Source organism: Nipponia nippon, unplaced genomic scaffold, assembly GCF_047370975.1.
Source record: "Nipponia nippon isolate SJK-2023a ecotype South Korea unplaced genomic scaffold, ASM4737097v1 scaffold_10, whole genome shotgun sequence".
Lineage (NCBI taxonomy): Eukaryota > Metazoa > Chordata > Aves > Pelecaniformes > Threskiornithidae > Nipponia > Nipponia nippon.
Window position 1 is genome coordinate 38,320,582 of NW_028262291.1, and position 25,079 is coordinate 38,345,660.

The 25,079-nt window shown below is 36.7% G+C and overlaps 1 protein-coding gene across 3 annotated transcripts in view; it reads left to right on the forward strand.

Annotated features, from left to right (window-relative positions):
- The window catches only part of AQR (aquarius intron-binding spliceosomal factor), a 58,926-nt gene extending 35,720 nt beyond the window's left edge, over positions 1–23,206 (forward strand). Inside the window, exons 24-35 of one of the 3 annotated variants that reach the window (XM_087746639.1) lie at positions 777–886; positions 3,475–3,610; positions 5,347–5,556; positions 6,381–6,518; positions 7,413–7,484; positions 11,155–11,342; positions 13,266–13,437; positions 16,060–16,230; positions 17,052–17,137; positions 17,870–18,044; positions 19,167–19,280; positions 22,447–23,206. In XM_087746639.1, coding sequence (XP_087602765.1) covers positions 777–886; positions 3,475–3,610; positions 5,347–5,556; positions 6,381–6,518; positions 7,413–7,484; positions 11,155–11,342; positions 13,266–13,437; positions 16,060–16,230; positions 17,052–17,137; positions 17,870–18,044; positions 19,167–19,280; positions 22,447–22,695 — 1,821 coding nt within the window. In that variant the 3' untranslated portion in view covers positions 22,696–23,206. The other 2 variants (XM_087746640.1, XM_087746641.1) reach the window with 2 other exon arrangements.
- Positions 23,207–25,079: the final 1,873 nt, after the last annotated feature.

Sequence of the window (25,079 nt, forward strand, 5' to 3'; positions counted from 1 at the left end):
TTTGAGGTAGGTATGAGACTGTTCTTACCAGACAACACTTATATGAGAACATGAACTTGAAATTGTACTTCAGATGAACTCAGCAGCATTCATTCCCTATGCCTTGATGCTGTACTTTAACATGTTTGCATGACTTTCAGCTGACTTGAAGTACAAGTGGAGCTTGCTGATGTTTATTCTTAGTTTTGTAACTTGACCATCCAGTGCTTACAAACTTACTCCTTTGAAATACACTGAATTGTACAGTTGATACTAAGCTGTTAGACTAATTGAAGAGTTTAAGGCAGGAGACATAGCACACCTTGAAGTTCAGTTCAGCAGAATTTATTTATCTGTATGGAATAGAGTCACAGCATCTGCCAGTCAATACGAGATCACGCTCTTCTAATGTACAGTAAAAGTTCAATGGTTTGAAGTCATCTAGCAAAATCAATGTTTGCAAAGTGTGCTTCTTGAGACAGTTTTATAAACTGATAGCTTTATCAACTAAATTAACTGGGTGATTGAATCAAATTTTAAAATTGTCTTAAAATTGTAAAATAAAATTTAATTCTTCTATAAAGTATGTAAATACAAGAGTTTTAGTAGGTTAATTTCCCTGTTGTCAAGATTAAGAGCTCTAGTTTCAGTATTAACTTCATGTTTGCTTTGGCTTCCATTTATACAAAAATAGGCATAATTTCCTAGCTGGCTTACAAGTAATTCTTCAGTTTTCCCCTGCAAGAGCCTCTGAACTTCTGAAAACTACCTTTTCTCCTGTTCTTGTCAATCTTTAGGCTTTGAACCAGCTGTTTGAAAAAATCATGGCTCTAGACATTGATGAGCGCCACCTCCTGCGCCTGGGTCATGGAGAAGAGGAGTTAGAGACAGAGAAGGATTTCAGCAGGTGAGAAAGGAGGTGCTACTGATAAACTCGCTTGCATAAACATCATAGCAAGTTGTATGTGTTGAATCCATTTTACCTCCCTTGTCAAGCACAGCTCCTTGCTCATTTACAAGTTTTACCTTTCTCATGTTACTGAATGCCAGTAGTGCAGAGTGCACTTGTTTTCAACACAGGCTTAAGTAATTTTGGTTCTTATTCAGTAGAGAAACTGTGTTCTCTTGAGAATCCAAAGGCAGAATCAGGCAGTTGCTTGTTCAAAAACTCAACTGCTGGAACAGAAGTAGTTCGTTATATTCTGGGCCCATATACACTTTAGAGAATTGATCTGTTTTGTGAGAGAAAGTTGAATAATAAAGATGTTTTTTTGCAGTTAGGAATTTTTTGTGCAAATATGATATCACTTCTACTGGCATGGTGAATATTTCATACATAAATATAGATATGAAATTAAACTTTCTGCTTTTAATTCTTCAGAATATTGCTTGATTACAAAGTTACTTATTTCTTTGGTAAATAGCATATTTTGAATAATATATACATAAGGAAAGCTATCAAGTCTATATCAGTACAAAGACTTAAGAACCTGTTCTTGTAAACATTTGTACGTTTGTTACGTTAGTCCAATTGACGTCAGTAGCATTACACACATTCATAAATGTAAGCGGGGTATAAGGGTCATGCACTGGAAATAACTGAACTGTCCAGTACTGGATTATTATAGCAATACTTTGACTTCAAAAGCTGTAGTAAAAACTATATGTAGTCACTAGAAGTTACCCACATATGCATAGTTGAGTTTCATTTAGCAAAACAAATACCTTGTAATTTTTTTAAAATTTGAATACTTTGATGTAGTCATATTATTCCAGAAACTTGATAGCCCAAATCTTAGTGAAATGGTTCCATAGCAGTTTTTTTTTTTTGTAATATCCATGGTTTAGTATATTCCTTGCAGTGCTTACAATTAAAAGGAGTTTTCTTTGAGACACTCTACATTGTCTATTTTCATTCTTTTTCAGGGTAACTCCAGACCTACAGGACGTTACTGCAAAGTCCTATGGGTTCTGGCAGTTTGGGAGGGAGGGATAAGGTTTGAGGAATATATTTGAAGGTGGGCTGCACTACTGTGAGAAGAGAAGTCTATTTCCCATAAGCCTTTTGTTTTATTTTTAGGTTGCTTCTGCGTTCGTGTTTTTTCTGTGTCAGGCTGCTTTAGAGGCCGCAATACTGCTTAAGGAATTTCTACTGCTTGTGAGCTTAGTGTTCCTTTTTTGCTCCCTCTGCAGGCACAGCAAAGCAATGCAGGGGGTATAAGAACATAAGGTGGAGAGGAGCTGATTAAACTGGTACTGTCACTTAAACACAAAGGGAATCACAGCTAAAGAAAATTTTTCTAACAATGAACGAATACATAAAAGAGGACATATGACTTGAATTGTGAGAAATAAGAGGACATTGGAAGTGTGAGGAAAAAACCCCAAACAACTGATTTCAGTCACTTGTAATTATAATGGATTAGTTTTGTTGAAGAAGAAAATACTATTTAGTATTTTGGGGATCTTAACTCTCATAGTTCCTGAGGAACTTGTTTTTTCCAGTTGTGAACAATATCATATTCAGCTGGGTCTTAGTAAATTCAAATCTCCAGCTTTAACTACTCTCACCCTTCTAAATAAGACAATAGAACCCATTGTGATTGTCTTTTTATTTTTTTCTGCGCAGAAAGCATATTTTATGAATAGTAAGTTTAAGAGGAGCTTCAAATTTAGCCTTTATTCACATTTGAGCTTTTAACTATGCATGCATTTTTTAAAGAAAGTGTCCTGTTCCTCTCACTTCAATTCCACCCATTTATAACACTTTTTAATTTGTTTTCTTTTTTAGCAAATGTGATACATCGATTTTTGTTTTTCTTGTACTGCTTCTGGGAGGGGGGGAGTGCATGGATTAAGGAAATTGATTTACAAAGGAAAAAAATTGAGCTTGAACTGGGTAAGAGGAGAAAGAATGGAAGGAGTGGGTTACAAGCTAATCGGTCATAAAAGTTACTGAACAGGCAGCTGTGAGTACAGGACCTCCTATGTGTGGATGTAGACCTGTCTGTTATGGTGGGCTAAGCATTATCACAAGACATTTTGTGTATTGCCAAAGGAAGTCAGCCTTATCGTACTGAAACTTGGGGTATAGGTTCCATTTATGATGGTCCATAGGCTCGTATAACTTGCTTATGTTTATGTAACATGTGGCGTGCCATAGTTCCTAAACAGTACGTTGGAAGTAGTGCTTACAGGTATGTTATGAGAATGTTTTACTAACATTTATGAAGCTTTTGTTGAAGTGATAGGAGAAAAGGAGCTTTTTCTACAGTAATGGCTCTTGCATGGCTTTGTAAGTTATTAGTGCTCAGCTGATAGAAGTAGTCAGCATGTAGCAAATTCTTGGGTTTTGGAACTTGGTAGTAGTTGTGAGGGTTCTTTTGGGGGGGAGGGGTTGATTTTTTTTGTGATCTCTCATTGTGATACTTAGATAAAACAGTTTTGAATTAAATACATTTAAATGCAAATTATGTTATTTAATCCATTTTGTAGGTATGGAAGAGTTAATTATGTGCTGGCTCGAAGACTTGAACTTCTACGAGAAGTTGGGCGATTGCAAGAGAGTCTTGGAGTCCCAGGAGATGTTTCTTACACTTGTGAAACTGCTGGCCACTTTTTCTTATACCAAGTAAGGACTGAAATACTTCTACAGAGGCTGTATGACCTCAATATGTTATGAAACACTTTGTAAAAATTGGAGTGAATTTTTCAGAATTGAGTCTAAAAAAAAACGCATTTTCTTTGGTGGTTCAAAATACAATAACAGCTAAAGCTATAATTGCAACATTACTTACTGGTATTGCTATTGTTTTAAATCCTGCCTGATGACTCACCAATTGAAAGGCTAGCATTGCTGCTCTTTATGGCTGCTGGCAAAGATTCTAACCTGAAGTTTCTCCTTCAGATAGGAAAATCTGGGGGTTGCTTTACATTTTGGACAAGCATTAGAGCAGCTACTAGAAAGCTGCTAGAAAGCTTTTATGGTGTTAAATGCCAGTGTGAAAACTGATGCGTAGTATACAAACGGGTGATTTTTCTATATATTGTATATCACTCATTTCCCTTGCATGTATTTTTCAGTGATGTGGTCTACATTAGCAATTAGTGTGGCTTAAGCAGACTTGTACAGTGGTACTTATACACAATGTATGCATTTGATCCTGTTTTTACAGAAGTGACTCTGGGCTAGCTGTAGTGTGGGCCTAAACATTAAACGGTCATTAGGTGTTGGAGGGTATTAGGAGCACTGCTAGAGCTCATCTTCTGGTTCGATTTCCTCCCAAAGGAATCCAACTTGGTATTTAAACCAAAGTACTGTCAGTGGAGATAATCGCGATTTGCTTCTGTATTGGGTTTATGTGTCAGAGTTTTGGTAGTGGGGGGCTGCAGAGGTGATTTCTGTGAAAAGAGGCCAGGGGCTGCCCTGTGCTGGACACAGCCAGCTCCAACAGACCCACCGCTGGCCGAAGCTGAGCCCATCAGCAACTTCGGTGGTGCCTCTGTGAAAACATCTTTGAGAAAAGGTCAAAAACCACTGTGCAGCACCTGGGGGCAGAGAGTGTGAGAAACAACCTCACATACCAAGGTCAGAAGGAAAAGGAGGAGCAGGAGCTGCTCCAGGCACCGGAGCAAAGATCACGCCATAGCTCATGGAGAACACCATAGTGGAGCAGGTTGTCCCCCTGCAGCCCATGGAGGACCATGTCAGGGCAGATATACATACTGCAGCCAGTGGAGGACCCCGTGCTGGAGCAGGTGGCTATGCCCTGAAGGAAGCTGCAGCCTGTGGAAGGCCTGTGCTGGAGCAGGGGAGAAGTGTGAGGAGGAAGGGGGTGGCAGAGATGCAGTATTATGAACTTGAATGACAAGTCCCATTCCTCCTGCACTGCTCAGGGTGAGGAGGAAGTGGAAGAGTTGGGAATGAAGGCGTGAAACTGAGCCTGGGAAGAAGGAGGGGGTGGAGAAGAAAAGTGGTTTTGGTTTTGTCTTTGTTTCTCACCATCCTACTCTATTTTTAATTGGCAATAAATTAAATTAATTTTCCACAAGTCAGGCCTGTTTTGCCAATGATGGTACTTGCTAAGTGATCTCTCTGTTTTTATCTCAACCCATAAGCTTTTCCATCTTATTTTCTCCACCTATCCTGTTGAGGAGGGGGAGTGGGAGATGCTGGGTGGGAGTCTGGCAACCAAGGTCAACCCACCACAGCTTCAAAAAATATCATCCTGATACAAGGTCAAATGCTAATTTAGACATACCTTGCTTTTGTGAGAATTTTTTTTAATACTATGTGTGCAAGACTACACCTTGCCCATGACTTTATGATATAAAAACATGTCAGTATGACACTTTTGTTTGCCATAGGTAATGTCTCGTTGGGAGGAGTATATCAGCAAAGTAAAAGTTAAAGGTGGAAAATTGCCAGATGTTATGGATGTCTCCAGTTTCTTTCCTTTTCACCAGTATTTTGCAAATGCTCCTCAACCAATTTTCAAAGGCAAGTCCTATGAAGAAGATATGGAAATTGCTGAAGGGTGTTTTAGACATGTTAAGAAAATATTCACTCAGCTTGAGGTAAGACATGTAACTACTAAAGGTAAGTAGATCTGGCTAATCCTATAAAAAACTTTACGCCATTCCAAAATTCTCCTTTGCCCTGCATCCTAAAAGGAGTATATACCTCTAGCCAATTTCATTAGCTTGCAAGGCATTCAGTAGAAAATTTCTACCTTTGAGTAATATAAGCATGTTTCACAATAGGGACAAGGGTATAATCTGTTTTATTTTGATCCTAGGAAGCAGCGATTCTGCATGTTCCGTTTTCACTGATTAGGTTACTAGGGTTGGTGCACCTATCACTGCTCCTCTGATCCTCACGGGGTCTTTGTATTTACAGTGAATTGCCTTTGATGAGATAACCTACAAGTAACTTTAACAGATTATCTTCTATTTTTCCTAGAATTGCTTGAGAGGCTTTTAAAAGTTAGGGTAAGGTGATCTGGGTATCATTTGGTCATATTAACTGTATTGGTCTTTCTAATACTGAATTTGATGTGATGTTATGATGCAGTAAAGTAGGAAACAAGATGTAGTAAAGCAAAATTTTGGGGAATTCTGAGAGGGTTCCTCAGAATCAATTGAACAATGGTCTGCAAATTTATATATGCACACAGGTTGCAGAATTCTTGGATGTGACTTTAAAAGATGATTTTTTGAAATATTGTTGTTTTCAGGTTGAGCATAAAAATTTACTTGTGTGGGATTGTTAACAATAGATACTTTCATAACTTTCTTGCCTAATTATGTTAAGAAGGTGGCCAGATAGTTTGAATGAATACATTTTATAAGCAATATTTTTTTGTATTCTGACTTTCAAGATTTTCTTTTCTCTACCACAGGAATTCAGAGCATTTGAACTTCTCCGCAGTGGCCTGGATAGATCCAAATACCTGTTGGTGAAAGAAGCAAAAATCATTGCCATGACTTGTACTCATGCTGCTCTGAAACGACATGACCTGGTTGAATTAGGTTTCAAAGTAATGATTATACTAGTGTTACTAAACTAATCTTTTTGGGGTTTGGTTCCCCACCACCACCCATTGCCTTGTATAAACCTTTTTATCTGTCCTAAATCTATGCAACCAGATTATTTTGAGTTGCACTTTTTACCAGTATGCTTCAAATTATAGTTTCACTGAAGAAAAATTTAACTTCTGTAAGTAAAAGATGAGATCACTTTTAAGTTATTGTATATACAAAAATGCTTAATAGTGCATCTCTATTAAAAAAGAAGTTAGCTTTGCCATATTAGATGATGAACAGCAGTGATATGTTTGAGTAATAAAACAAAAGCAGAACTGGGCAAAAACATGGCCTTTATAACTTTGTTTATCTAAGAAATGAATAATTTGAGGAAAAAGAACTATGATGCAACACTGTTTTCACTCTGCAGTGTTAACCATAGGTATTCATTTAGTAGACTTTTATCTGACAAAAACAAAACAAAAGCCCAACACCAATAATTCTTTCAGTATTATTTTTCTCTGATAATGCACTGTATTGGATCAGAAAAGTGCTTCTTTTCTGCTTCAGTGCAAAGATACCAAATTAGTTTGTACCACTGCAGAAAGCTTCTCTCTTGCGGATGGATTATGGCATGTGGGAAGCATGTCATGTCGTTCAGTCATGGATTCCTTCTAGATGTAAGCCCTGATTGGTACAGATAGATCTGCCATTGATGTAGTAGGATTTCACCCTCTGACATGGATTTTTAATAATACTGATATTTTGCCTATAAGGTAAAATCCTGCTGTAACTGTCCCACCCATCAAAAACTGAATGAGGAATTGATGCTTCTTTTGGTAGGCTGAATAACAGCATTAATTTGTATTACTTGGTTGATGGACATCTCTTTACTTTTTCTTTCTCAGTATGACAACATCTTAATGGAAGAGTCTGCTCAGATTCTGGAGATAGAAACCTTTATACCTCTCCTGTTGCAGGTTAGACCTGAATTATAAAACATATTACAAAAAATGATAAATGAAAGTCTGTGTTCTTGAACAATATAGAATATTAAAAGGAAAATACCTCGTGCAGAAAGTAGCCTGGAACCGATATTTGCAATTTCAGTGGACAGTAAGAACTTTGTGTTCTACGTTAGTTGTTTATACTTGTTTTTTGATATCATGGAGTAAGCTAATAGGTTCTAAATGTATTGCTTTTATTGACTAAATAGTAGTATTAGCAGGCTTTCATTTTGAAAATAAAAAAGCAAAGATTTTTATGTAAACTAGGTCCTGGCTTTGTTACTTTTATTCTTTCGCATTTAGTAGTGATTATTGCTTATTTTAAAAAAAATGTTAAAATTATTACTTTTTACGTAATGGTTTTGTTTCCCAAGAACGTAAGGCATAATTGCTCTGTGTCATCTTGTCTGCTTGTGGTGTTTGGTTGGTTTCAGTCAAGTTTAACAGAGATAGAGAGATACTAAGCACCTACAACTTCCAGGAAAACTGGAGCCAAGTAGAGAGGAGACATTCTAATTGATGTTAGAACTCCACAGAAAGAAAAGAAATGGTTACTGGTTCTACTTCTACTTTTGCCCAATAATTATGCACCTTTTGTCTAGCTGATAGGTAAATGTTTAGCCTGGAATAAACTGGAGCTTGTACTGTGTTTGGCAAACCAACAATTGGTAGATAAAGGAATGCAGACGTGATACAGTTGAATGGAAGTCTTGCAGCTGGAAAGGTGCTGCTAACGGAGGGAAGGAAAGAAGGAAACTGAAGCTAACATGGCACAGGGGACATTTATAGTACAGTGTTTAGGAAGTCCGGTAGCAATGACTCTAATGTAAGGGATTGTTGTAATAGAGGGCCAACACTGCTACTTTTAAAGCTGAGTATCTTTCCCTAAAATTGTTCACTCTGATCATTCTAAATTCAACACATTCACTAAGACTGTCTTAAAATTTTTTGTGCCTCCAGTGAAGGTTATCTGTGGTTGCTTTTAGCAACTTGAGCTTGAGATGCATCACTTTCCTCTTAAGAGCTAGAGGATTTCATAAGTAAGCAAAATGTGCTTCTCACACATCTGTGGCTCTTATCTCTGTAATCTCAGATTATCACAAGATAAAATTTCACTTCTGGAAGTGAAGTATGGGCTCCCTCTGGCACTCTGTGCAAACTCTTTAGCTGTGGGAAGACAGTAAAACTGAAGACAGTCTGTACTGTTGATTTGATTCTTACTCTAGTGGCTTTCTGAAAAATACACAGTCTGCATTTGCTCATATTCTAAAATTAAGTTTCCTTTCAGAAGTTTTGCCTGGAGCAGATGTTTTAATTGAAAAGCAATAATTTTACGTTTTCTAGAAAACCACATCCAAGCTTTTGAATATTCATTCTAAAAGAAAATTAATCTCAATTGAAAAAGGTGTGATAGAAACTCCATGATATATTTGTAATTGCAGCTCATAATTTTTGACTTTGCTCTCTAACAATGGAGAGTAGAATACAATTGCAGGAAAGTAACTCAGTATGGGCTTAGTGTGCAAAAGAATGTGCATGTCCAAGTTAACTATATTGCTATTAAAGCCCAAGTCCTGTTCTCAGTTCCTGTTTAACTCTGTAGGTCTTTAACACCTTCTCTGTGTTAAAGACTGCTGAGTTTTGATAATTCTGAGCAGGTAAGCAACTGATTCACCCTCTAAGCCCCAAATAGTGCCTGAACTCTGAACAAGAGCATGTATTTGTCCATCTTGTTTGGGGTGTCTAGAGAGGAAACCTCTACTGGGTGAGGCTTCTCACAAATCATAAAACAGTGATGGTCAAGCTCTCTTTCCCTTTCACTTTTTAGTTCATCGATTATAATAATATAGTGAAATAGACTTGGTTCCTTTTTGTCCTGCAGGCGTAATGAATCCTCACTGTAGTCTCTAGAACAACATTCAATTTAGTTAAGCCTGAAATACAAGATTTCTTCTTGCTGCTTAGTTCGATTCCCCTAACTGTCAGAAAGGTATAGAGGCATAAGTTGTCGTTTAGGTGGCTTCTCCTGCAATTAGGTATTTAAATCTCTGTGCATAAAGACACCTTTAATACTTTAGGCTGTTGCTTTTGCATTTTGGCAGTCTTTAATTTAATGCTACAACATTGTACTGTAGTGCTCTGTAATGAATAAATCCTGCATGGCTTTTAACCATGGTTTTCATTGATAATGAATTATATTTAGTGAAATAAGTATCATATAGTGTTTTTCAAATGTTTGAATGAGCATTGAATAACTAGATGAATCAGGCTGGTGAGGCTTGTGTATATGAGCAATGCAGAAGCTGAAGAGTTTTGTGTAATTAAAGCAGACCTTTTCACCATAGGGCCATATTCTGGGGGATATTCCATGACCATCTTACAAGAGCCATCCAAATATTCCTTCAAAATTGAGGGCTTTTTTTAACAAAACCTAAAGAACTAGGCTTACAGAGTAGTAGCACTTGATTTCTTGCACTTGCAATTCAGAGTAAGAAGTTTTTAAAAACAGAGTTCTTTGGAGGGCTCTGAGATTGAAATTGCTGATAAGAGCAGAATGATTATATAGAATGCTTGGTCTTCTCCAAATCAGTAACCTTTTGGAGGGTAGAAATCTTTTTCCATGCCATTGAAAATAATTTGTCGTTTTACTTTTACTAAGGCATCTTGAGGTTTGATGAGCTGGGCAGTCCAGAGTTCAGTTTTCCTTCCTTGCTCTCTGATCAGAGAGAACTTCAGTACTCTTCCACTTCAGGGGGGCAAGAAAAGGACCTTTAGGCTCTGTCTTGAACAGTGCTTCTATGGGGAAAGGGAAATATCACAGAGTGTGTAAGAAATGAGGTCTGAATTGTAAAACTGGCAGGTGGAAATATTCAGGATTCTAATTCCTGGATAATGTTACCCACACATCTGTTCGTTTTTTGTCCCTATGTTCCAACGTTCCTTCATGAGCTCTGTCAGTGTGTAACATAGGCAGGCAAAGGATGATGCGGAACTGGAAAGAGATATACCAAACATACTGAAGAACATTCGGTCCAAGAGCCAGGGTTAGGATTAATTAGAGGTACGTCCTAGTCATGGAAGAGACCATGTGGGAATTCCAGAGGTAAACAGGTGAAGCACATGAACCACAGAGACACCTAAAAAGCAGGCTCAGTTTGTGCCCCAGACATGTGAGCACTAAAATTGTTTCAGATGCTTCGGACACTTCATATCCACTATCTCAGAACCCAAAAAATAATGTTTAAAAGACTGTTCTAGGGTAACAGTACTCTGTAGAAATCAGGATTTTCACTACTGTAACTTCTATAATTGATTCTTCCTTGTCTCCTCTGATGTTACTTTTGGCCTTTAAAACAATGTAATATAGTATTTATCCTGATGTTTCTCTGCTGATTGTAATAGATAAACTTACCTGTTGCTTCATAATAAACAAGACTATTTAAAATACTACTCCCTTTTCCTGGTAGTAGGTTGGAAAGAAGCTAGTAGTTGTCTTCAAAATGACTGCAGTTCAGTGTAGCTTAAGAACAAATGTTGAAATTTAGGGCTGAGACTAAGACAGCCAATTTGACTATTACTGTGTTGTAATTAAGTGCCTCGATTATATTGTAGCAGTTGTAATTGTATAATTGTTTAATTCTAGAACCCTCAGGATGGATTCAGTCGTTTGAAGCGGTGGATTATGATTGGTGACCATCATCAGTTGCCACCAGTCATTAAGAACATGGCTTTTCAAAAATACTCCAACATGGAGCAGTCCCTTTTTACACGGTTTGTTCGTGTTGGAGTGCCAACTGTTGATTTGGATGCACAAGGAAGAGCAAGAGCAAGGTGAGACAGAGAAAATGGCATGTCTAGCTTGTAAGAAACTACCAGGTTAAAAATTTGGAAAAGCACACATAGTATTGGAAACTTTTTTCCTATTATTAGGACAGGAGTTTGCAAAACTGTAATTTAGTTGTTTTGTTCCATTTGTTTCAGCGTAGACTAGGAAGTCAGATTTTGCTTCACTGAAATGCAATCAGTTTTACTTTCTTTTTTTTATATAGCACTATTCTGCTACTGTATGAGTACTTTAATGAAAATGCTATTTAAAGGAATTTTAATAGTCTTAAGTGTTTGGGTTTTTTTACAGCTGAGACTTTTTTGCAGAAGCTTCCTTTTCTAAACTAATGTATTTAATATATTGAAGACCAAATAAAGATTTTCTTTATTTGGCCTTGAATATATCATGTTTCCCTTATAGTCTGCAAAAGGGTACTTTTCTTGTAGTATTTCAGCAGAGCTTCAGCTGTGATTGACTGGAAACAACCAGGCTGTCCACACAAGAGCATAATGCCTTTTTTTATATTAAAAGAGTTATTGCTTCTCTGTAGTAGGAGAACTTTTTCTTTTTATCCATGTATTTGTCATTTTGTTGTGTTAATTTAGATGTCAAATTTATTTATTGTGTAAAGTGCATGTTTGTGGTGTCATAGTGTCGTGGTTTAACACCGGTTGGCAACTAAGCACCACATAGCCACTCACTCACTCCCCCTTGGTGGGATGAGGGAGAGAATCGGAAGAGGAAAAGTGAGAAAACTTGTGGGTTGAGATAAAGACAGTTTAATAGGTAAAGCAAAAGCCAAACACACAAGCAAAGAAAAACAAGGAATTCATTCACTTCTTCCCATCGGCTGGCAGGTGTTCAGCCATCTCCAGGAAAGCAGGGCTCCATCACACCACATGTTTACTTGGAAAATCGTAACAAGGAAAATAAAACCAAAGAAAAGAAAATGTCTCCATATAAAATCTTGCTACTTTAAGTTTAGTTTTAAATCCTACTTTTTTTTAGGCATAAAGTGGAATGAACAATGTGAAGGAGAACTTCAGGTTTTTTATGTAAGAAATGTTGAGGGTGGTGGAATGTTATTTTCCAGTCATATGAATAACAGTTACTTTCAGTATTATTTTAAAAATGCAAATTATATGAGTATGATGATAAATGAAGCTTATTTTTCCATCTACTGTTTTGCAACATCTCAGAGAACTTCTTAGGGATAAGAGAGCAGAAGAATTCCTTCACTGTGCAAGCAATTTCCTGATGAAGGATTTTTTCCATACCTTCCTACTCTTTGTCTTTTCTGATCATAGGTAGCTCCCCTGTGAACTCTCTGCTACTTTATCTGATCTGGATATTGTTGTGCATTTCTGACTGAGGCATTTTGGTTATATTACTGTCCCTATAAATACCAGATATGATTCAGAATTGTGTAGATTTTGGTTGCTTCCCTTCACATCTCATGTTAATACATGGCAATACACAAAATAAGAAAATAAATTTCTTTTTGCAGTAAGAAGCGTTTCAGCAGATAATGCAGAAAATCCTTTTCCTTTTTGTAAAGAAGCATTAATATTCCTTAAGTTTTGTTCACCATGAAAATTCCTACTAGATTTCTTTGCAAAATGTGTACCCTTTGCTGTAGAGCTGATCCAGTGTAACAGGCTTAAAGGTGAGTGTGCTGCATTGAGCCTTCTAAAAAAGAAGTGAAATCTGAGAACCAAAACAGCATCAAAAAAATAAGTGCTGGATAGCTTGTACAAGTATGTTCATTTATATATGTACAGGCTATTCAGCCATGATATTTTTTTCATTGAAAACCTACAGAAGCATTCATCTTCAAAGCGAGGGGTTGTGTGTATCTGAACTATTTTGAATGAGTTCAAGAACCTGCTTTAACTATTTGGGGTTTGTCTCTGTGTGGTTTTGGACAGTTTATGTAACCTCTACAACTGGCGTTACAAGAATCTGGGTAACCTGCCTCACGTGCAGCTTCTGCCAGAGTTCAGAACAGCTAATGCTGGGTTTTTGTACGACTTCCAGCTTATAAATGTAGAAGACTTCAATGGTGTGGGAGAGTCTGAACCCAATCCTTATTTCTATCAGGTAAGAGAAATATTGCATCTATACATTATTCAATCTGGATATGGCTTATTAAATCTGCCATGAAGACAGACTATCAAAATACAGTAAACTGATGTTTAATTCATGTTCTCAGATAATTGAATCATGCATATGCATGATTTTTTTTCCTTTTAATCAGTTTTGAATGTTATGATAACGTGTTATGTTCTGCTTTTTACTCAAAGTGAGTGACTCTGCTTGATATCTGTTCTCTCAATGTTATGAGAGGGGTGACATTTGGTGTATAATTCATTATGAAATGTTGTTTTGGCCTATATTTTTTGTAATTCAGCTGTACTGCCATGATAGTGAAATAAACAGTAGCATTTCTGCTGTACATGAAGAGTGAAAGTTTGCTCTGTGGCACACATTTGTGTTTGAAGAGTCACTGTTTTGGTTTGATGTATATTTAAGAATGCTAAAAAGTACATTCATAAAAGAATGAAACAGTACTGCAAGAAATATACATAAGAGGCAGAGAGACATCGAGGCTGAAGTAAATTGCCAAAAAAAACCTTAGTCTTGGAATTTCTCAACTAAATTTTCAAATTAAGCCAGCAAAAACAGCCTCCATCTATTCCTCCTAAATATAGGAAAACCTTTTACGCTTGTAATGAGATGCTTATATTTTCAGTCCTCTTATTTTTCTTGTTTTAAAAACAGTGATGAAAACAAACTTTGGTACCAAAAGTACCAGTTTGGCTTTCAGCAAAGTTAGAGGCTGGAGCTGTGTGCAAGTTAATGAGTTTAATTCAAACATGGAATTAACACCTTGTATTTTGTTTAATATTACAGAAAGCAAACAATATACTTTAAGATGATAATATTTGTGGTCATTTTTCCCCTGTTTACATCACTGAGAGTTATGTTAATCTATTTTTTAAAAGGTATGAAAGATATTCATAGTTTATGCTTGGATTCCTCTCACTTTTTTTTCTTAATACAAACTAGTGTGCTGTTAATGAATGAAGCCATGGTGAGCCATAATCCACGATATCTCATTTCTAGTTAGAGGACAGCGTTGTTTGGATGGGAGAGTTTCTTATGATTTTATTTTTTAAGCTGTAACACTGTAATGTACAAGTAGTAAAAAGTTGTCCTGTGGAACATCTGAAATTAGTGCCTTAAAAACAGAATTCTAATAACTGAGAATCTGAGCACTGCTTTAGTGCATTCCTGGACCAAAGACGACTGAGAACACTCACACAAGGGCACAGAACACCTTTGTCTGTGCAAACATGACATGAGCAAACTCTTATAATATGTCCTACAGTTAATTTTTCATGATCTTGAGGATGGAGAGATATTAGCAGAGTATGTTTGTGGCATTGCATGGTTTTTCATGAGATAACAAATTCCTGCCATGTATTATTTCTCTCTTTGTGAATTTGGGCATTTCTTTCCAGACTTAAAGGAGATTAAGATTTGTAGAATAGCTTTACACCCACAGGTGTTTGGCATGCATAGCAACTGCATTTTCCAAGTAATGCAGAGCCCGCTTAAGAAGAAGAAATAAAGGAGGCTGGTATGTCTTGCCTAGTCAAACATACACCAAGTGGGGATAAGATTCCCAGTATAAATATAGCAGGAATAAATGTCAGCAATTGAGAATAATGTTTTAGGCTGAAAGATAACTTTTGTTGACAGAAGAGGGATTGAAACAGGCTATGAATAACTTCAGTCTGGAAATAGGACAAAACTTCCTACAGCCAGAAGAGTGATGCTTTGGGACAGACATTTATTATTACTAATGGCACAGAAAAAAAGTTACGAAATAAAAACAACAGCTGGTCATTTGAAATTGAATAGGTGTGGCCTCAGTAGAAATAACTGGATTTGATAATCCAGGTGTCTCTCTCCTAATTAATAGTTGAAAGGAGTTTAGTTATTCTATTTCAACTAGTTCTTACTTCCAGCTTACCGGAGAGTGAGTTGTTGCAACTTTTTTGTGTGTTTATTTGGAACCGTGTTAAATTGGTGCGAAGTGTTTTTTAAACCTTTGTATTTAAATACAGGTATCTGAAGACTATCAGCTTGTAATAATTTTTAACAAATCATAATTCCACAGTTTTACATAACAGGTGGTTTTTTGGCATGTGACCTTCAAGAAGGAAAAATGAAATACTGTATTGGCTGAGTTCTGTAATAATACAGTTAAGGTGGCAGTTCCATTGGGCAGACAGCTATAAGCATATAAATGCATTTATATACAAATGTGTAAATATTTAATAGCTCATAAATGTAATTTAAATGGACTATTAAAACAAGATTAAAATCTAAATATTTGAAATAAAACTGGGAGCTTCTGAGCAGATATTGGAAAGTGTCAATCAGTGACTAACAATAATACTGATGAGAGATTTTCAGCAATTCTCTGAAGAGGAATCAGAATGAAGTTATTAAACCTACTTGTGGTTCTTTTCTTTCAAAATGGCTTTTAAGTGAGCAAAGAAAGATCAGATCTATAGACGTTTCTCAGCACTGAGACTTTTGTCTAAATACATGATAATGGCACATGTGTTATTCTTTCCAACCTTACAAGTCGAGTAACCCCCCCCTTTTTTTTTCTTTTTTTTTTTCCCTCTCTCCTGTTTTAAACTTAAGAATCTTGGTGAAGCTGAATATGTTGTAGCACTCTTCATGTATATGTGCCTGCTTGGTTATCCTGCAGACAAGATAAGTATCCTGACAACATACAATGGACAGAAACACCTGATCCGTGATGTCATTAATCAGCGGTGTGGAAATAATCCACTGATTGGACGGCCAAACAAGGTGACTTTGAAAATATATCAGCCATTGGAGTGGTTATGTTTAGTTTGTTTTTAAATTGTTATATTATAGAACAGACTAATTGAATAGATTCACAGCTCTCTGCACAAGTATTCCCTGGTTAACTACACATTTATTGACCTACGTTCTACAGAATTTGACAGAGTAGTGCCCTTGTTTCTACCTGTTTGTGATTTGACATACAAACAAACTGAAGTCAGTGAAGTTGGAAAGGCTATGGACTACATAGGACAGAATAACTCTTTTCTTTGTCATTTATTTTGTCCTCAAAAAAAAAAAAAACCAAACCCAAAAAAAACCCAAACAAACAAACCAAAACCCAACAAAAACAACAACAACAACAAAAAAACACACCACCAAAACAAAACCAAAAACCCAAACCTTTAGGAAGATTCACCCAGAGTGGAAATGGTTTGATAAAACGTATGATGACAAATCTGATGAAACAAATCAAAAAACATAATTATAAAAGTCTGGTGCTAATTCTGCAGGTTAAAACTCTGTTATAAAACTGATGGCTTTCCACAATCTTTTGGTATTAGTACCCCACTGTTAGCTGTCTAAATTGAATAAAAATGTAAAAGAATCAGTATACAGTCAGACAAAAGCTCCTCCCAACATCTCCCAAAAAGAACAGGCTGATGATTTTTGGTTACAGACCAACTAAACAGAGTTAAAGCATTTTCTTTTCTCATTTATTGCAGTCTTAGTCCGAAGTTGATGTTAAAATTTTGGTGTCACATTTTAATTGAAATGGCAAAGGTTAACCTATGGAGGTTTTTTCTTGGTTTTTGATTCTCTAGGTAACAACTGTGGACAGATTTCAAGGTCAACAAAATGATTATATTCTCCTTTCACTAGTGCGTACCAAAGCTGTTGGCCACCTCAGGTATGTAAGAAGATACTCTTGTAGTGTCATTAAACTACATGTTTTCTGTATCAGAAGGATGTTTGTAGTACATCATACAAAAATGTTCAATTATTGAGTATGTAGTAGAAGTGAAGTTTAACGCTATGTATTGAATGAAGTTCAGACATACTTCCTTTTATAACTGTCTGGTACCCTGTTCACAACCACTTTATCCTTTAGTTAATGGCTCTTACACTATAATTAGTTTATATTACTGCAGATAGTCTGAACTTGGTTTCACCCTAGTAGAATGATAGGAATGTAATGCTTGTTGAACAAATGCAGGCTTAAATTTTCTCATAGATTCTTTCCTGTAAGTGAGCTTTTTACTTGTTTTGTATCAGAAGTTTGATCACTGCATAAGTTGCATTATGATGTGTAGTTTGAAATGTTTGCATTTTAGTTTTGGGGTGGGGTGGAGGAAGCCTTTCTCTATTCAGCAGTGGTTAGATGAGTTATCAAACTCATGTTTGTTTGTTCAGGGATACAGAAATGCTATTGTGATTTATTCTCAATGTAAATCTATATAATGGTTCTAGGATTTGGTAGTTATTGAAACAGTATGAATAGAAAAAAACTAAAGACAAAATAGTATTTTAGCAGATTATTTTGCATTTCCTTTAATTAAGACTCCTGTATGCTTCTAGTTATTTTTATTACAACCATGTCATCAGTGAAAAGCACATGATTGATTTTGTTTGTTTTCTGAAGGGATGTCCGACGATTAGTAGTTGCCATGTCAAGAGCCAGGCTCGGCCTTTATATCTTTGCAAGGGTATCGCTGTTTCAGAACTGTTTTGAGCTAACTCCAGCTTTCAGCCAACTCACAGCTCGACCACTTCACCTCCATATCGTTCCCACAGAATGTTTTCCAACGGCAAGACAGGTAGACACAGCTGCTCTGAATTTTGCGATCTGTAATGGGTGGGTGTGTTTGCCCACTTTTTTTGAGTGGGCTATGAGAGGTGGTACTGTCTTCTCTGCTAAACCAGTGCCTCTTGGATAATTATGTCACTAGAGTTAACTTCTATCATGATATGCACTAGCTGTTTTTAATTGATTTTTTTTCCACAAACCTTAATGATCAATGTAACTCTGTGCCTGCTTTTTCCTAAGTTCTGCCTAAGTGATTCAGTGTTTTTCTTTTATGATAAATAGGTAAGTTTTTAATGTGTTACATATTTTTGGTCTTGTTATTAAACAAAATAACGTTATTTCTCAAAAAAAAAAGCCACACAACGCTTATCGCTTTTAATAAAAAAAGAGGTAAAATTACATTTGTCTGAGTAATTCAGGGCAAAGATTTAACTTTTTTTTTATTAAAATTGGGTCCAGAATTGCAAGAGAGTTTCGTTGCTGAGCTAGGTTCATAAGTATGAAAATGTAATTTGTAATACTGCACTAGATTTTCAAGGAAAGGTTTGTATTAAGCATCTAAGCACAGGACACACAGAGTAGGATGTTAGATGAAGAAATGGAGAAGCATATCTGCTTTGCTTCCTGGAGCTTTGAGAAGGGGTGCCTACATGAACTCAAAATTCAGTTACAGATCTTTCCCTGGTCTTAACTGCTGTTGACAGCTTTTGGAGGGAGCCCTTCAGTTCAAACTTTCAGGTCCTCTGTGCAACAAAGAATGCAGTGTGCATGGTCAGCAAACGTGAGCAAGAAGGAGCTGGACAGTGGTGGACAAATAGGCTAAGTCCTAATCTGATCCTACATTATTTGTGCCTTTAATATGTTAAATGACTCAAGTCCAAAATGTACTTTATGGAGCCAGAACCCAGCCTTTCCTTTTGAAATTTCTTCGTTGGGCTGCAGTATCATGATTAATCCAGTTTCCCAAAGTGTAAGACTTACACTTCCTATCTGTCCAAAGAATTTAGCTCTTTTTTTCCTTAAAAAGCATTATTTAATTTCTTGGGATTTATGTTTTATAATATGGTTAAATAACCTTTGAATAATGGTTGTTTTGCTTTGCTGAATGTCTACTTTTTTTCCCCTTCCTTAGAATGGAGAAAGACCATCTCACCAAATACATGTTATTAAGAACATGCCTCAAATGGCTAACTTTGTGTACAATATGTATATGCACATGATACAGAGTACACGCCACTATCAACAGGTAAGGACCTTCTGACTTGCAGAAGGTGTGCATTTAAAATAAAATTGATTTTTAGTAAGTGACATGAGATGCTGTTGAGCTTTGAGACTGTTCTTGTTACGTTTAAAATTCAAGGTTTTATGACTGGGAGTAAGAATATTGAGGTCTTCTAAAATATTGCAGTAGCAAGAGCTGTATCTTTTAGTAATTTAAGCCCCAATTTAGGGCCCCAAAACCAGCAGTAATTGATGCCGAGTGCTAGACGTGGTTCTGTCTGGGCCCAGAAATTCCTCGTTAATACTAAAGAACTAGCCTGTCCTGTATTTACTTGAAGTAGACTTGTGTGTTATGTTACAGGTAAGTGCAGCTAGTGGTATTATAGCAATGCTGCATGGTGCAACAATGTTTTGTAATAGAGGTTTTTATGACAAGCCTCCAGTGTGTAGAAAGACCACATCATGTCTTGGAACCATTTTAACCATCTGCTCACTGCATTGTCCAGGCTGGTTAGCAGCTGTAGCGTTTTTATTCTGGAGCAATTTTTTTCAGCACTAGTTCAGCACCAAGCAAAACAGTATGGGGCTGGAAGCAGTTGTAGGTGCTTTCTCACTTCTGTACTTAATTTTGACAGTGTTTAATCCCTGAAGCAGAATTCAGAACCCAACAGAAACACCTTGTCATCTTATGTATGTGAGCAGAGTTTTAAGGTAGTTTAGATAGTATACTGAGCAGAAAGCTGCCTTTACTCAGCATACTTGGATCTGTAGATGCCTAGAAGTAGTTGATAGTAAACAGAAAGGGAGAGGTCTTAAATGCTACCCCATCAGCTTTCACTTAATGTTTGCGGTGTATCATGTGGATATTACCTATAATTTATTCTTTTGTGGTAGTCTGAAGTTCCCTTGTTGTTTTTTGCTCTTCTGAAGGATTTCCAAAAGTGGAAAAACTTGATGTAAAAGGACACTACTCACTCTCTGTTAGCTGGCTGTGGGAAGAGAGTGTGAGCATGGCTCTGTATCCTTGAACAGATTAGTCCAAGGCATTTTTCTGAGATCTAGGTTCTGTTCTTTAATGCAAGGATGTTTCTCTATCACCTCCTCTTCCTTCCTTCTTCCAGTGACTGTTTCATCTCATATGGAACAGTGTGATCAGTAGAGATCAGAACCCAAAACTTCTCCTTTAACTTAATGTCAGACATTCAGATAGAAAATTTCTTTTCCTCTGCAGTTCTTATGCAGTGAATCTTGGATGATTTATTTTTTCTTCTGGGAGGCATAGGTTCAGCCAAATTTGAAGCATTTTGCTACCCAGAAAAAGCCTTTGCCAGGTAGACAGGATACTTTCTCACTATTTTGGGAAAGTGCTCTAACTATCTGTCTGCTGTAAAGAAAAGGGGATAGAGAAAGAGGAGTGACACAACTAAAATCTCCTCTTCTTGTAACTGTATTTTTTTTTTAAAGTAGTGAAAGCTCTCACTGTTATGTTAGAAACCCAGTCCTATAAGCACATGATGAGAGTTGTTTTGGAGCCAGTTTGTCTAGTATAGTTGGAGATCTCTGAACCGTATAGATCGTATGTGATGAAGACTTAGTGGACTGTGCAGTTGGTCACATTCAGATGCAAATGGTTAGCCCTGTCAAAACTGAGAAGTGTATACATGTCCTGAAAAGCAGAGGGTAGCATCTAAATTTTAGCAAAATTTTTGCTTGACACCTTAATCAAATATGGACCTGATCCTTCTGCTAATGCGTTATTCTTTTTAGCATCCTAATCTTATCCATTGCTAGCTAAAATTAGTTACAAAACTGATGGTTTCTTACTGTGGCAATGAATCACACTCTCCTTGCAGGAGAAGCCAAAAAGTGAACTACAAAAAAAAAAAAAAAGCAGGCATTAAATTTCTTTTACCCTATTTAGTACAACATGATCTTTTTCTTTTACATTAGTCTTAACAGTAGTAGTCATGAAGCACAACATGCGTCTAACTAAATCACAGAAGTTTGAGTTGACTCGTACATCAAGAATATATTTTTGTAATTAAAGGATCTCTGGTTTTGAAATACACTTTTTCTGTGAACAGATGGATTATAGGGACAGTATGATAACTTCAAAGTTTATAAAAAATGCTTTTCATATCTCTGCTGGTAGTCATAATTGCTTCTTAGATTTGCCTATGCTTGTCAGAAATTTGTAATATTAGTGTCATCTAATTGAAGATAAGACTTCACTGTAATTAAACAATTTGTCACATGAAGCCAAGTTGCCTTTAAGCAAAACAAAACTAAACAATCATCCATGGGAGGTTTATCGAGCTTTCATTTCATTAAAATGCTTCACAATATTCCAAGGAAATATCTATCATGTCATTAAATAATGTCAGGCTGCAAGAAGTACGAGTGTTTCCGTATAGCCTGGAGTTGTATAGCATTCATCTTCTTCAGCTCATTGTGTTCTTGGTATTTTTTTCCCAAGTCTGTAATATGGCTATCATTGCTGCTTATAATGTTTTGCAAACTACTTCTTTGGTTGTGAGCAAAACACTTTGAAGTACTTTTCCAGAAGTATTGTGTGAAGTACTTTTCCAGAAGTATTATGTGAAAGATATCAAAGTGTTGCTTTCACTGTTACTGGAACTTGCATTGTTCTACACTTACAACTGCGGGTGAAACTTATGTAAGTACGGATAACGTTCATGTAACATTTTATAAGACGTTTCAAGGGGAAATTACTGGAATGAGTTGTTAAAGGCAGGCCTGTTAAAGTCCTCAAAAAGCAAGTTAAACATATCTAGGAGTTTGAAATGGTAATAGATGAAATTACGGTAGGAATGTACTTGTTGCTCCAAGTAGGGATTTACCATAGCCCTATTGTCTGGCTGTATGGGATGATGAAATGTGTTTGATATCTTTGAATTGGAAGTACTGAGTTTTTATCACCCTCTTTTCAGTCAAAAATGTGTCTAATAAGACCATTGTGCAAGCCAAGATTATTCTTAATTTTTTCTTATATGGGAGTTAAGTGCCTACAAATGATTAGGGCTTCTAAATTTTAAGTCTGTGTTGTTAATTTGTTATCTAATGTAAAATCCTAAATACAAGGTGAACAGTTCAAGCTAAAATAGGAATAGATGCCCAAATGCGTGCATTTGTTGTAAAAGTGGAACATCCTTTCTTTTTTAATCCTCTAGCGTTTACTGCCTCCACCTGCCATGATTGAAGAACCAGAAACTACTCAAACTCAAGAGACTGAAGTAGAAGGTGAAGTGCAAGGCATGCAGGAAGGTGCAGAAGAAAAAGAAAATAAGGTAGGGGAAGAAATGATAAAGGAAGGAGAACGAAAAGTGGCCGAAGTGGATGAACATCGAACAATGCCAGAACACCCCGGAAGAGACAGCGATAGTGGAGACAGTGAACCTGAGAATGAGACTGAAAAGTGATCCATGTGATGTTTGTCCTCTACATGTTTTGAAAAATGGATGGGGAAAAAAAGCAGCTAGGAATATAATTACTATTTTTACATTGACTTTTTTAAATTGTTTTTTGTGTAATGTGACCTATTTGGTATATTTTTCACTGAATACTTTGTGGACAAGCGAAATGTTTGGCAAACATTTTACTGAGTTCTTGTCAGTACCGGTAATGTAATTTTAACAGCCTCAAATGTTACACAGTTTCCTTTTCATAAGTTGTTCAGTAAAGATGCTTTTTATACCAGTTTTGAATATTTGACTTTTAATTCAGTCCCTGAGTTATCCATTAAACCTCACTGATTAAGTGTATTCAATATTGGTCAGACACTCTATAGTTTTCTTAATATTTTGCAATGGAGAATTCCTTACACAGAGCTGTGCTCGTATATACTGAGGTGGTATTTTAGGTGTAGGCTCAGGTTCAGTAAGATATTTAATTGTATGTCTGAGAAATGTGAATTAAAATGGGACTTTGAAATGTTTAAATGCTTTATTGTATTGGGATTGGGACCTTAGGTTATCCGAATTTCATAAGGCCCGGGTACTTGTAGCAATTTGTCATTGTTGACTTCCGCTGCTGTTTTTAATTCATCATTATTTACAGAAGAAGTGAGGATACAGCTTTTCAACAGCACTGTTTTTTAAATTAGTGTTTTGAAATAAATTTCTTTTGCTTTAAGAGGACACAGTAATTGCCCAGGATAAAGTCACGTGAGGAAGAGAAATAAAAGTAGTTCCCTGAATGCAGGATTTGCAAAACATACAATATTGATATTAATGACATAATGGTTGAGTGGGGGTCTAGGGTAACTTCTAAGTGTACATCTTTCATAAAGTGATCAGAGAAAGGGTTTTTTTCCCTGGTTCATTAAGAATGCCTGCCAACTTGGCAAATTATTCAGTGCTTCAGTGATACTTATGAATTTCCAAGATTTTCGATCAAAGCAATAGTCCTAGGAACACCGTTATTGCTGGCAAAGGGAAAATGCTTGGTTTTCAAGTGTTGCAGTTGTGAAGCTGCCAGAAGGACTTCCTCACTAAATTGACTAGAGAATAATTAACTTACAAGTTTTATTAATATCATTGGAGTTATTTCTTTTTCTTAATATTTTTGTAGTATAATAAGGAAAAAAGAAATAGTATAAAGTAAGCCAAGCTCCATGAAACACATCTGTTGCATACTTGTGCGTGCATGCTGAGATCTCATCTGCCCCTCCCCCTGAAATCATTCTCCCCCCATCAGAAGTGAGCTCAGGAGTAACAAATCCTAATACTTGCTGTTGGTACATAGTGTTCTCTTATGTTTTTCATTTGCTGAAATGAAAATTTCTCAAACAAGAAAACTAATCGTTTGAGCAGAATGTGCATTCTTTCATTGCTTGTTTTGCTTGGAAGGGAGTATACCATTTATTACCAGATTGTCTGCCTTGGGAGAACAAATATTAGTGTTGAACATTTGGGTGATAAGTTTTGTGCAGTAACATTCACATGTTCATGCAGGGTCGAATAATACAGGGCCTCAAGGCCACAAGTGACTAGCTCAGCTGAGGACTGTCATCTTTGCTTGCCAGCCTATTTTCTATAAATATTTGAGTCTTACAATCATTTATTGTGCTTCAGTATTTTAGGAATTGGAAAAGGATTCTGGAGGTTTTTTTCTGAAGTGGATAATTTAACTGACAGATTCTATCAATAATTAGGACAGGATGACTGTTAGCAAGCACCCAGAACTGAAAGGAGCTGCGAAGACCTTTTTCGAGTTGTGCAGTTTGCAATGAACTGTGAGCAGACCTGCCTGTGTGGTGCTGGGTTCCGTGTGCAGGCCCCAGGTGTACGTGGTCACTTCTGGCTCAGACCTTGTAGAACAACAGCCAAGTGTAGAGTAGTCCTAGACTTCAGTGTTGCCCTAAAATGGTGAGTGGAGTTGTAATGAAGGTTGTTTCTGGCTAAGGTGCAGAAAGAGGCAATTGACCTGCAAACAATTGCGAAAGCTTGAACAGCCTTAATACGCAGTTTTCTGAGGGACCAAGCGCCACCCGTAACAGAGATGGAAGGTTTTCTTGAGTTGACTTGAGCTGAGCAACTGGTTCATTACCCTTATAGAATCATAGAATCGTTAAGGTTGGAAAAGACCCTTAAGATCGAGTCCAACCGTTAACCTATCACTGCTAAGTCCACCACTAAACCATGTCCTCAAGCACCACGTCTACCCATCTTTTAAATACCTCCAGGGATGGAGACTCAACCACTTCCCTGGGCAGCCTGTTCCAGTGCCTGACTACCCTTTCAGTGAAGAGGTTTTTCCTAATATCCAACCTAAACTTCCCCTGGCGCAGCTTGAGGCTGTTTCC